This window comes from Tetrao urogallus, assembly GCF_951394365.1.
Source record: "Tetrao urogallus genome assembly, chromosome: 1".
In the NCBI taxonomy this organism is placed as follows: domain Eukaryota; kingdom Metazoa; phylum Chordata; class Aves; order Galliformes; family Phasianidae; genus Tetrao; species Tetrao urogallus.
In genome coordinates, this window is record NC_136813.1 from 56,374,992 (window position 1) to 56,388,850 (window position 13,859).

Genomic DNA, 13,859 nt, shown 5'->3' on the forward strand with positions numbered 1-13,859 from the left:
AGCTCAACCTGCTTAGAATGATATTCTGCCCCACAGCCTTACAGGCAGGACCACAGGCACTGCAAGAACCTGAGAACTCGTTAAGGCAACACAGAGCCAATTCACATTCAGAAGCACCAGGAACCATCTTTTCCACCCCAAAAAAAGCTTCTAAGAACAGAGATTACAGTGCCTCTCCAATGCGGAGAAGTTGGGCAGTGCTTTGGATTACATCAGTTCTCTCTCCCACACACCCATCAAGAAAGCGAGGCAGCAGCACATCCCTCTCACAGCTAAATATAAAAGGAACGTGGGACTCGCTAATGTGCAACCCTGCGAACACATGTTTGGGAAATATGGCAGTTCGCTGGGTTTTTATGTAACCCGAAGGATGCTCGGGAGAAACCACATCTACCATTTTCCCTCATTAGCGCTTCATTCCCACACGCCGACCCCAGCGCCGCTCAAAGCGGACGATGTGGCCGCTAAGAGCCCGCTGCACGAGAGGGGCAGAGCCGCACCGGCACCACCGCGCTGCCGCACTCCGAGCAGCGCTACGGGCACGGCGAGCAGCCCGGCGCGCCGCAGCCCGGCTCCTCCACCAGCCCCACGCGCAGCCCCGCACGGCTGGGAGCCGAGCCGAAGCGCAGCGCTGCCCCCGACCCCGCAGCCCCCGACCCCGCAGCCCCCGACCCGCGGCGCGGCGAGGGAGGGGCGGCCGCCACCATCTTGTCCGCACAAAGGCACGAAGGCGGCAGCGCCGCTCCCCCGGGCACCGAGCCGGCCGGCCCCGCCGGCCCCACCGCCCCTTCCCTCGGCGCCCCACTCACCTCCAGGCGCAGCGAGGCACCGCAGCCCCGCAGGAACTCGCGGATGTTGCTCAGACACTCGCCCTCCGTGCGCGGCTCCGGGTACACCTGGAAGAGAAGAGGCGGCGGCTCAGCGCGGACCCGGCCCCGCGGGGCGCGGCCCGGTCCCCGCTCCCTCACCTCCCGCTCCCTCCGCTCCTGCCTGGGAAGGGGTTGAACCGGGAAGTAAACACGGAGCGCAGGAAATGGCGTGCGAGGGCGGAGGGCGCAGCGCGCAGCCCGGCTGCCGCGGCCCCGGCGGCTCAGCGCGGTACGGGAGCGGGAACGGGAGCGTAGAGGGGCGGGGCGCGGCCGCCGCCTGGCACCGGGCTGCTCTGAGAGCGGAATCCTGGGCGGGCTTTAGAAATAACTGAGAGAAAAGCCTGGGAAGAGCTCCGTGGGAAATGTGCCGGTACCCGGTTAATAATCCACTGGTCCGTGTTTTTTTTTGTCAGCCACAGCCCCTTCCTACCTCGGGAAAAGAGGAACCCCACAGTGGAAAGCCGTGGCTGGACCTCAGAAACCTCAGCCCAAGAAACCACGTTCACGCCTGGCACAGCTCAGCCTCTGTGCAGAATCTTTACTGGAGCCTTGCTTAGCTCACCTAATAGCACATATAAGCCTTGTTTCACCTCCCCCCAAGAAAAAAAGAAAAAATTGATTTTTTTTTTTTAAACAAATTAGTTCACCAAACAAACTATTGCTCAAACCAAGAGGTAAACAGACCTGCAGCCCCGGGCACATCCTTCTGTGAGCTGGAAAGCTAAAGTGCTCTGGAAGTCTCTGGGTGCTGTGCCCTTTGCCTGCATGTTATGCTAGAGGAAGGACTGCTTCACACATACTGATGGAAATCAAACTACATGCATAATATCTACCTTCACAGCACGTGGAGCTCAGCATAAGGCTGAGTCCAAACATCAAGCTGCAACCAAGGCAGGGCCATCCTGCGGAGTTTGTATCAACTATTCTGACCTCACAGTACCACGAGCATCAGCAAACACACCTTAGAACAAAGAAATGTAAAACATGAGCTGCTATTGCTTTCTCAAGACAAAATTCAAATCAATTTTACACAAACACCACAGTTTTTCACAAGTAATTTGGCAATATGAATGGAAGAAGCTCCACTGTTGTCAAGCAAACATGCACACAAACACATTGATTGGTACTATGGTAAACTGCCATGGGTTGAGAATAATGTCTTGACTATACAAGAAGGTAAAGGCAGTGCCAAGGAAGTCCCACACGCATATAACAGCGTGAGGAGGAACCACAGTGCATTTGGAAAGCACGCAAATGGCAATGGACCCTGCAGGGAACATGGCGAGTATCATCCCTCCTGTGCTGGTTTTTTTGGGGGTTTTTTGTTGTTTTTTTGTTTTTGTTTTTGTTTTTGTTTTTGCTAGTTTTGCATTTATTGCATGCTATACATTGTGATTCTTTGGATTCATTCACTAGAAGTAGGAATCCTCAAGCTTAGCCAACCATCCCAACACCCACTGTTACAAACACTTCCAGAGCATGCTGTGGGTATTTCCACGTTTACCCTTCTGGTTTGCTCTACCTCATATTCCTGTCTGACATGGGATACACAATAACTACACAGTTGCACTCTACAACTTTTTTTCTTAAACTATTTGCATAGCAGCTGCTTTTGATCACCCTGCAGGGTAAAGGCAGGTAAGTACAGCAAATGCATTCAGAAAGCAAGGATAAACAACAAAATATAAAACCTCAGTGATTGAAGTAGGGTCATACTCCAGAATTACTTAGCTTAACAGACTGCCTGTACATAAAGGCAATGAAAAGGAGAGCTTAAATAGCTCTCCTATCCTGTACTTGTTTCCTCCCCTGGCTGCCACAGACCCATGCTGTCAGTTCATTAGCAGGGGCTGCCCTCTTATTACAGGCCTGGAGCATCCGTAGCACAAAGGAGCCTCAGTGTTGAACTGGAACCTCTGCGTGCTACAGTCATACAAATAAAAAGGAATACATGTAATTAGAAAAGACAGGACTTCCAGAGGGACCTGACAGATTCTTAATTAAGGATCAGGGCTCCAGAGTGGAATTCAGAGAGACAAGGGAAGGTAATGCACAGAGCAGGAGCAACAGCCTACACCACTTCTGTGTGGTTCACGGACAGACTCTGATAGAGGCCAAAACTCTCAGGGAGCAGTTTCAGAAATTAGGGACAGCTCAGGAAAGACACGTATGCAATGTACCACAACTGCAAAGAAGTGGACTACATTTTTCTGCCATCCAGAAACAGTGTGTAATACAAATGGATGGCAGCCAGCTAACATTACATTTGTTTTGATTAAGTTGCCCAAGGAGGTTGTGGGTGCCCCATCCCTGGAGGCATTCAAGGCCAGGCTGGATGTGGCTCTGGGCAGCCTGATCTGGTGGTTGGAACCCTGTATGTAGCAGGGGAGTTGAAACTAGATGATCATTGTGGCCCTTTTCAACCCAGGCCATTCTATGACTCCAGAAAGTCCACGGCTTTAAGCAAAACAGCAAACGCACTTTAAAAAGGGCAAAGCAGAGACAGGTAGTATTGAGCAAAACCATAACAGGAGCTGCATTAAGAAAAAAAATTATGAAAAAGGCCACCTTTTGGGCAGGGAAAGTATACAAAGAAATTAAGAAAGGAATGTACAGCATAATAAATGAGTTTAAAAGACAGAAAGATAGCTCCCTGATTGTAAGGTGGCTGCCCAGAGAGGTTGTGGATGCCCCATCCCTAGAGATGGTCAAGGCCAGATTGGATGGGCCCTGGGAAACCTGGTCTACTATTAAATGTGGAGGTTGGTGGCCCTGCATGTAGCAGGGGGGTTGGAGATTCATGATCCTTGAGGCCCCTTCCAACCCCGGCCATTCTGTGATTCCGTAATGAGTAAACTATAAGTCAATATGAAGGTGACATCATCAGCTATTTATATGGAAAACCAGCTGCCTGCTTGCACTTGTATGATGAGTAAAGTGGGCAAAAGTAAGAGAAATCTTAACAAAATAAATAAATAAATAAATAAAATAAAAGACAATAGCAATAGCTTGATTTTTTAACACTTCTGTGGAGTAATTCTGTTGTCATTCATCCATTTATGTAGTGTGACCTAGTAGGTACAACGTGGTTTAGTATGAAGGGAGAAGAGATCACCCGAGTTATGAGAAAACAGAAACCACCAGCAAACAGAATAGATACTGCCAACCAGCAGCTGTGTCCAGCGCAACCTTAATGGTGTTCTATGCACTGTGAGTGCAGCTGCCTGAGTGTAGTTTAAAGATCCAGCCTTCAGGCATGCACACCAGGAGAAAAACCCCACAGAGGGCCAGCCTTGTGCTTCAAAGAGTGTTACAAAAGAATAAAACCATAAGAGAATGTGTTTTTCTCCTGTAAGTATCAGGAGGATACAGTCCCATGCCACAGTATGTGACTGGATCATTTTTCCCATGTATTAATTTTGATATGAGGTGACAGTAGAGGAATTTGATAGTTAAACTAAAAATATGGAGCAGGATTCTTAGAAAGGCACAGCTTGGGCTTTAGGCTCAATGGAGCGCTGCATCCTACTGTTTCTGCTCTACTGTAGCTCTTTGGTACTGAGATTTCCCAACCTATAAAGCCTGTTGCCACACCACCTGCAGCTTCCTGCTCACCTGGCTTCTATTCCATCAGGGCACCCGGCATCAAGAACACTTTGGGTGATGGCTTCTCCAGCTCCGAGCTCTTCTTCTGCATGTGTCCCAGAACACTGCTGCATCTAACCAGCCTTCATTGACAGTGACCTGCACTGAAACACACTGATGTTCTGCTTTAGCTGCTTCTCTCCCTTATTGCAAATAGCCCCCCAAAGCCCTCAGCTAATATTTTCAAGTTTGGGAAGAAAATTTACAGTGCTCTTAGAATGTCAATCAATTCCATGGCAGCCTTAATAAGCTGTTTCTTTGAGTCCCACATTACACTTAGAGCCACTTTTTCTTTTTCAACCTGCCATTTGAAAATCACACTGTGGGCCTGATACAGCTGTTGGAGCTCATCCTTCCAGATCTGCACCTGTATTAAACAACATTCTGCAAAACAGTATGTTCTTTGCAGTGGAAGTACTGTACTTTTGTTAATTCCCTTGGACCCTGATCAAATTCCCATCAAAGTTTATAAACCTGCTCCCACGAGACAGATATTTGATTAAGGCTAAGATATAAACATATCAAGTTAAGGGCATCGTGGTATTCCAAATGATAGTTTTGTTTTCACATTACATTACATGTAGTTTTTCCATTCCATTTTTATATCTCCAGGCACACTAAAAAAAAAGAAAAACAACCCTATGCTAAGACAGCACAAAGAAACTGAGAATGTCAAGCATGGAAAGCTGAGGATGAAAGCTGTTTTTTTGCAGCTGCAGCTCTGAGCCACCTGTAGACCCACTCTGTGAACTGAACCAGGTGGGATTCTACTGATGCACAAAGCATCGTGAATATGCACACAGAGGTCCGGTTACATCTGGATGAGCATTTTTTCCAGCATTTCCAGATATTTCTAAATCCTTTTTTTTTTTTTTTTTTTTTTTTTTTTTTTTTCTGTTTTAAAGTAAATGATGGTATCTGCATGCATGCAGATGTGCCAAGCCCTGTGCTATGTTACCAGCCCCACTGAACCGCAGGAACGAACACACAGTGCCCACAGGAAGAAAAGCATTTCCTCGGAGCTGCTCGGTGCAAGAAACACCAAGAAATTCTGCTCCAGGGTAAAGGCAGAGGCTGCTGGAAACCCACTGCAGCGGATAACTGGGGAGCACCCTGCAGGCAGGTGGGGGCTTCGCACCCTCCCACAGCCCGGCAGCACCGCCTGCGCAGCACGAGCTGAGGCGGTGGGAGCCCAATCACTCAGGGTTTGTTTACGCTGGGAGAGCTCTGCTGCTAGCGGTGCTGGCACCAGTCCTCCGTGTGGATGTAACATATGCCAGAGAGGGAATTCCTCTGCCAGCCGCACCGTACTTCCCCCGGTGACATCGATGGAGCCAACTAAAGCACAGCTCTGTCAGCACAGCTGTATCTGCCAGGGGTGTGGGATTTGATTGCTTTTTCACCTCAATGTGAGGAAATATTCCACAGGCCTACTAAAATCCCACAGCAGAGACCCTGCCCTGGGCACAGTGCCAGCATTTTCCTATCGCACTCACTGCAGAGCCAGAAAATGGAGACCTGAATGACATTCTCCTAGACCAGAACAGCCCATCGTGCACCAGGAGGGTCTCTGCCTGCTGAGGTCCACAGGGAAGAACTGGGCTGCAGAAACTTCTCAGCTCATCACCTGCGCCAGTGGTGGCTGACAGCTGCAACCTCACATCTACGATGCTGAGTGGAGAGAGCACTGCTTTGCTCCACATCAGGGGCTCACACCAGCTAGAGATGGGGCAGGAAGGCTCAGCCATCCAGGGCAGAATCCAGGCAGAGCACATGGCTGGTGCCCCTGCTACACCGCCAACTCACAGCATCTCTGCAAGCCCTGTTGTGCCTGAAACTTTGTGAAGCTTCATCTTCACAAACACTGGGCAGTAACAAATGAGAAGTCTTATTTAGTAAATGTGAATATTCAAGACACCTCTCCCTCCCCCCAGTGGCACAAAAGCAGATTTTACATACATATATGTATGCATATGAATTATACATATATAGAATTTGTAAACTTTCAATTTTAAGGCCACAGTTGCAGTTTTTCTAAGGCTTGAGTTACAACCATAGGCATCTTCACCTGAACAATGAGGAGCATTCTGCTCCCTAGCACACTGGGCACCCCAGAGCTCTTTCTCTTAGCCACAGGCATGTGGTGTTTGGAGAATGGTCTGGGTAACAGCAGAGCACCCAAGGGCTAAGGTAGTGCCAGGTCTGTTCTAAGTATTACACACAAAGCTAGAAAGAATGTATCTTCTAGGAGCTGTGGAGAGGGCATTATAGAGAACAAGATCAGCAAAACTAAATTTCCTCTGTATTTTTTTCTCATTAAAACAATTCCCTCATTAATAGCTTCGTTAATTACCCTTTCTTCTGTAGGTCTGGCATATCAAAAGGTCTGTATAGACCTTTCAGCATTAACAGGGTGTGATTTTGAAGGAAAAGGGACAGCAAATGCAGATACTGGTCCTCTGCTTCTTTGGCACACTGTCTTTCTCTGTACATCAGAGCCACCAGAATTAAAGAGCTGGCAAATAAGTGCAAAAAGCAGCAGCATTCTCCACCAGTGCCCCTCCTGTACTCTGTACTTGCAAGGCAGTGTGGTCAATGGTAACTCCGTAAGTAGACCACAGTTCCATGAGGAAGCTCATAGGAACACTTTTGAGAATCAGAACTACTTAGAAAAAGAAAAAAAAAAACAACAAAACAGCAGTTTAACAATCTCACTTGGGCTAGCTTTCCCCAGAAGCTGGGCTCACCCTCCTTGCAGCAACATCAGTCTCCCTGTGCAGGCAGCCACAGCGGCCCAGCAGGGAATACTCTTACCAGAAGCAAATAATCTCCTTGGGAGTCTCTATGCAAGGACTGCTGCTAAGGGGAGAGAGCGTACACACATCAAATGCATCAAATGTTTTGCTTCTCCCCTCCTTGGCTTAGTCCTCGGACGACCTGCTGCTGCTTCAGTGCCTTCCTGTGGGTCTTGATGAGCACTGGCAGGGCAGTCCTTTAGTTCAGCCAGGTGTACCTTGGCAGCCCCACCAAGTACCAGAGCTACTTCCCAAATTCAGACTGCTTATGCAGCTGGCACTGCCACTTGATGGGTGGCACTGCTCACAGGGTGCTCACATTGCCTCACAAGCATCTGATTTCAGTCTCTGCAACTTTGGTTGCAGTTCATCTTGCACTCTTGCAAAGGTCTCTGGTTGCAACATTCGCTGCTTCTGATCAGTGCTGGCTCCCAGGCACCTGCCCTTTCTTTGCAAAGTCTGAAACATCGCAGTCAGGTCACTCTTTGTCACCAGGAGAGAAGTACTTGGCTAAGTGGAATCAGAGAGAAGTGAACAGGCTGCCCAGAGAAGCTGTGGATGCCTCATCCCTGAAGGTGTTCAAGGCCAGGTTGGATGGGGCCCTGGGCAAGCTGACCAAATTATTGATTTAGTGGTTGACAAGTCCAGGTGAGAGAGTTGGAACTGGATGATCTTTAAGGTCTCTTCCAACCCAAATCATTCCGTGATTCTATGATTCTATGATCACAGAGCTCATCTGGCCAAAGCAAAGGGCATTTACACTTACCATAAGGCAATGCCGCTGAGATGGTCACAACACATGACTGCCTGGACACTCCTTCTGGGGACTCAGACTCCAAGTGCTTGTGCTCATGAAGAGCATTCCATTCGCCTTTGGATTCTCACACAGCTCAATTCTTCCCAAATTAAAATTCAAAATGCCTCTTTTCTCCAGAGACTTCAACCATTAGGTCAAATCTCTCATCAGTCCCAACCCAGCACCGACAAATAACCACAAACGCTGACCCCAGTGCCCAGTCCTCCAGACGGAGAAACAAGTTTTGCTTTGACCATATGCTGAGCCTCCATCAGCGAGGAAACATATTACCTTCTTGCCCCAGCCAGCTTCCCATGACTCCTCTTGCACAACTGCACCATTGAAGCATCCTCCAGGAGGCCAGGCCCCACAGGCACAGCAGTCAAGGCTGTTTAAGGCTGTCTAAGGCTGTCACTAAGTGCCTGGGATGCACCAATAGCAGAGGGGTCACAGACCCTCACAGAAGTTCCCAGTTGAGAGACAGTACTCCTTCCTCCCCAAAAGAACATCCCGTTTCCTCCAAAGCCAATGGAGCTGTCCTCAAAGTAATACATTTCAGTCGAGCAACTGGCCAAAAATGAAAGTACAAACAGAACTTAATGGAGCGCAAAGCAAAGGATGACAAGGAAAATTCTCGCTCCAGTTTTAATCTCTATTTACAATGCCAAAAGTGGGTCAAATGGGCCTGTGATGGAGGGATTTGTCTGGAGAATGATCTCTGCAGCAGAAGACATGCACGCAGTGAACAACTGCATGGCAGTACGGCTGCAGCAGCCTCTCCCTGACCCCAGGGCCGCTCAGCCTTAAAGAAGCTGTAACACAAAACCTTGGTTTCCCATTCAAATGACTTTCAGTACAGCTCTCCATCCACTAGCATAGATCCACAGACTCATGCAACGCAAGTTTGAGCTTTAAGGAGTTGAGGCATCGCTGGGTTTGGGCACAGGGAGGTGGCAGTCATTGCCCTGTTGGTTGCAGGCAACTGCTCTGTCTTCTACCCCTTTCCCATGTTACAAAACTGCTCATCGGGACCACTGCTCTGTCCAAATTCTGCCTGGCTTTACCTCCTTGTGGCCACTCTTCAAAAGCAACGCAACTGCAGCAATGGCCAGCAGCAGCCCAAAAGCAAGAGATGTAATGCATAGTAATGCTGCCTTCCAATGCACTCTTATTCACAGATCCTGGAATCAGATGAATTGAATACCTGTCTGCTGCTCAAGACAGGCAGCTGTTCTGTAAACAAATGCAGCCAATGCTCCCTGAGAAGGAGTTACTCTGCACAAAGTCAGCACACAAACACAATGCAATCTACAGGAAGAACAGTGACCAGCCCTCAAACCCACCAATTCATTTTATTGACTGAAAAACAATCTGCTAGCTGACCTTCAGGTGCTTCACTCCTTGTATGGGCAGACAACCCTTATTTACTAAAATTAGTCTACTAATTACTCGCAGGGTACCCAGAGGCTTTCAAAGCACAAAATGCCAAAAATACATTATTAAATTCCTGTGAGCGTTGAGTGCTCTTCCTAAACAGTTTTTGAAAGAAAGAAATGCTTTTAGAGCATTTGCTAGAAAACATCTTCGAGAAACTGATAAGCAATCCTTCTTTGTTGGTTTTAGTTGCTATTTTGTATTAACAGGAAGATAAGCTGAGGGAGTCTTCCAATTTCTTGCTTATGCCAGGTATTCATAGAAAGTTGTGATGTTAAATGATACTGAGAGCTGAATCAGTCTACATCTGTGGCTCAAACCAGGTACTGGTGAGAGCTCAGACAAGTCTGGTTTGAACTGAAGACTTTAAGGACAAATAGGGAATAAAGGGACTCATATTTAAAATGTGCTCAGTATAAAAAAAATCTCTATAAATGAACAGTAGTAGCAAAAACAAAAAGACATGGGGGGAAAAAAAAATACCAGGATACAAAGACGTAGGGATATTAATGCTATATGTTTTACTGGCAAGCCACAGGAAGTAAAAGAAAAAAAAGAGAACAGTATTATACAAATAGCTCAGACATACTCCTTTCGTGCTCCCAGCTAGCACGATGGGGTACGCACTGAAACTACAGAGAAAGCATATGCACAAAGTTGGACTGGAACATGAGTTCGTGAATCTTTCAAAGGCACCTATGGGCTAGAAAGCACAGCGTGAAAGGCCAAAAACTACGTATAGATCCGCTCACAAAACAAAGAAATTAGTGGATATACAGAGCTCTAGCAGAAAGCTGAACACAGGCTGACTGGGGTAGGTGGCAGGCCGAGAGGCCTTCTCTTCTCTGCCAGCCGTCCCAGCCCATCATCACCCTCTGCACATCCCTGCACCATTAGGCTCATCTCTGTATGGCAGAATGGATAGCAGCACCCCACTGACAGCTCCTGCGAGAAGCTGTGCCCCTGCACAGGCTCCTCTAGGTCTGGGGTTGGGAAGAGATCCCAGTATCAGAAGCGTTGTCTCCTTCGACACGATAGCAAAAGCACGCCTCTCTTTCACATCAAAGCCACTCCTAGCTGCACCGTACACAGAAGCACGTGAAGTTGGAAAACACTTTCCTAGCACTTATTTCCATCGCACTCATATCTGTTTCAATGTGCCTGCAGCAGAACCTGTTCCCCACTCCATCTCAAGACCCCATCCTCCCAGGCTTATCAGGAGTGCAGGGATAGCTCTGTGTTGCCCCAGTGCTCAGCACCCAGCTCCATGGGGCTCTGGAGACCAGAGGCGGGGAGGCACAGCGAGACAAACTGGGAAACCACCACGGCTGTCATGCAGGCAGAAGGATGCACCAACAAACTATTCCTGAGGGGCTCTGCACCCCAACTGCTGCCAAGGAGTGGACACGCATTATTTCCAGCTGCATCACACACACAGAATAACAGAACCATAGGGGTTGGGATGGACCTCTGGAGATCCATCTAGCCTAACCCTCTGCTAAAGCAGGTTCCCTAGGGGAGGTCACACAGGACAGCACCCAGGTGGGTTCTGAGTCACTCCGGAGAAGGAGACTCCACGCTTTCCATGGGCAGCTTGCTCCAGGCCACAGCAGTCCCAGCCAGCTGTCCCTGCACTGGTCCCTGTGTTACTCATGCTCCTGTGTCATTTCCACAACACTTGTGGGCTCCAGTGTCATTTCCACATCCCCCATTTGCTTGCAGTCCATGAGGACAGCACCGAGCCGCCAAACATAGCAGGGTGGACAACAGCACAAAGCAGTGACAATCTGCGGGGAATTGAAGAGCCCGCTCCAAACCCAGCACCCTACATAGCTCAAAGGTTTCCAACTCTGAGGCTCCAGAAAACCAGGTGACCACAGCCACCTGCCAGGTGACCTTCAGTAGTCACCAGCAAGATGGGGAAAGTTGGCTCCATGAGGTGTGCCAGCACACGGAGGCCTCCAGAAAGCCAAAATAAAGAAAGCAAGCAGGACAACAGCCCGCATTACACAGCGGCACAAGGAAATCAAATTGTGAAACGCGAATGTTAGCGGCGGCCACGGGGCTAAGGGAGCGCTTTTTGTTCCCTCCCGCCGGCTCCATCGTCTCCGGGAGGAACTCAGCACCGAACCTCCGGGGGCTCCGAGTCGGAGGCCGCCGTGCCGCCGTGCCCCCCGCGCCGTGCCGCCGCCCCCGGCCTGACAAAGCCCGCTCCCCCCGACTCACTTTCTCGATGGATCCCGGCAGCAGGCGCTCGAGCAGGCGGCACAGCACCACGCCGTCCTTCAGGGAGGACTGCAGGAAGCCCTCGGGGTCGGCGATGCTCTTCTTGGGCGACTCCAGCACGCCCAGGGCGATCAGCCACGTAACGGTCTGCTCGGCCGAAGTCATGGCCGCGCGGAGCTGGGTTGGAGGGGAGAGGGGGAGGGGGGGCGGCTTTATGGGATCGCTGTCTCCCCTCCCCGGGCGGGGGTTTCAGGCCGAGGCCCCCGCCTCCCCCATGTGAATGCGGATGACGACGCCCCGCCACACACACGCACACATACACACACACACATGCAGCCGCAGAGCCGCCTCCTCCCCGCCCCGTGACGGCACGGGGCTTGCGCGCCCGCGGACCCCCCCTCCCCCGCGCCCGCGGAACCGGACCGGGCGGCGGCTGCCCCCCGGCGGCCCGAGCGGCGCGGAGCTTCCGCGGCTGCGGAGCGCTGGGGGAGCCGCCCGCCTCCGCAGGCTGCTTGCGGCGGGCCTGTGCGGCACGGGGGAGCGGGCTGCAGCGGGAGGGTGCTCGGGATCGATCCGTTACTGCGAGCGCGGTGAGGCGCTGGCACGGGTTGCCTAGAGAGGCTGTGCGCGCCCCATCCCTGGAGGGATCCAAGGCCAGGTTGGATGGGGCTCTTATGGCTGTTACTGCCTCGTCTGTCAGCCTCTGGAGCAGTGAGGAGGTGCTCTAGATGGATGTACAGTTCTCCCTGTGCCAAACCAAGGTCGGGATCTCAGTGCTGAGGAGACAGGTTGAACATCGGGCTGACCAGAAACCAGAGCTCCCATGCAGCAGATAACTCTCACAGGGAGATTCACCCTATGGAAGTTTACATCCTCCTGAGAAAAAGTCTCATACGTACAGAGCAGTACTTCACAGTAAACGCACAGATCGTGGAATCACAGGATGGCTTGGGTTGAAAGAGTCCTTAAAGATCATCTCATTCCAACCCCATGCCATGGTTAGGGCTGCCCCCCACCAGCTCAGCTGCACGGGGCCCCATCCAACCTGGCCTTGAGCACCATCATGGATGGGGCACTACAGCTTCTCTGGGTGGCTGTGCCAGTGCCTCACTGCCCTCTGAGTAAAGAATTTCCACCTAACATCTAAACTAAATTTCCCCTCTTTTAGTTTAAAGCTACACCCCCCCCCCTCCCCCCCCCCCCCTTCCTTCCCCTTGTCCTATCAATGTCAGAATGTGTGAAAAGGTCCCCCTCCTCTTTGTAAGGTCACTTCAAGTACTAGAAAGTCACAGTGAGGTCTCCCAGTAGCCTTCTCCAGACTGAATAAGCTCTTCCATCTTCGTGACCCTCCTCTGGACCCACTTCATCTATTTAAACAAGCAATCAACAAAACAAAACAAAGAGAGATGTATTTCTAAAACATGTTTGCAGAAGGCAGAGATCCCTCCCCTCACAGAGAAACACCACTGGAGGCAAAATCCCATGGCTGGTGACACAAGTCACATCCAGCCAGCCAGACATACTCCAGGGACAGCGGGCACTCTCCTCTAAAACACTCAAACCTTCCCCAGCTACAATTGCATAGAATCACAGGATCACTGAAGTCAGAACAGACCACTAGTCCAAACCCCAGCCCACCCCCACCGTGCCCACACCACACTCCTCAGTGCCACATGCACGAGGTTCTTGAACACCTCCAGAGACGGTGACTCCACCCTTCCCTGGGCAGCCTGTGCCAGTGCCTCACAACTCCTGAGGAGCTCCTTCTTTCCTAACAGCCAATCTGAGTCTCCCCTGGCACACAACTTAAAGCCCTCGAGCCTACAGCCCAGTTGCTGTGCTACCTCATGGCAGGTGCTGTTAGAGTCATGCCAAAGCAGAAATGCTGTCACTGGGTCAGATCACTTTTGAAAGTTCTGTTAACATCTGCTTCATTTTTCAGGTCAATGAAGACAACTCTCAGCGTTGTATCCTTGGAGAATTTGTAACTTCTACCCTGGCTGTGTTCTTTGGATGGAAGTGCCCTCAGAGCCCTCTGGCTAGTTTGACACAGCCCCAAATGTAGCCCTGCTTCTGTACTCCTAAGTCCATCAG

General features: G+C 50.3%; 1 protein-coding gene across 5 annotated transcripts in view; it reads right to left on the reverse strand.

Moving 5' to 3' along the window:
• Positions 1 to 11,930, reverse strand: part of ARHGEF7 (Rho guanine nucleotide exchange factor 7) — a gene marked incomplete at both ends in the record, with an annotated part of 105,141 nt that extends 93,211 nt beyond the window's left edge. For 3 of the 5 annotated variants that reach the window (XM_079537125.1, XM_079537124.1, XM_079537128.1), the window contains 2 exons: positions 810 to 896; positions 11,766 to 11,930. In XM_079537125.1, coding sequence (XP_079393251.1) covers positions 810 to 896; positions 11,766 to 11,930 — 252 coding nt within the window. Of the gene's footprint in view, positions 1 to 755; positions 897 to 11,765 lie in introns of all 5 variants that reach the window. The other 2 variants (XM_079537126.1, XM_079537127.1) reach the window with 2 other exon arrangements.
• Positions 11,931 to 13,859: the final 1,929 nt, after the last annotated feature.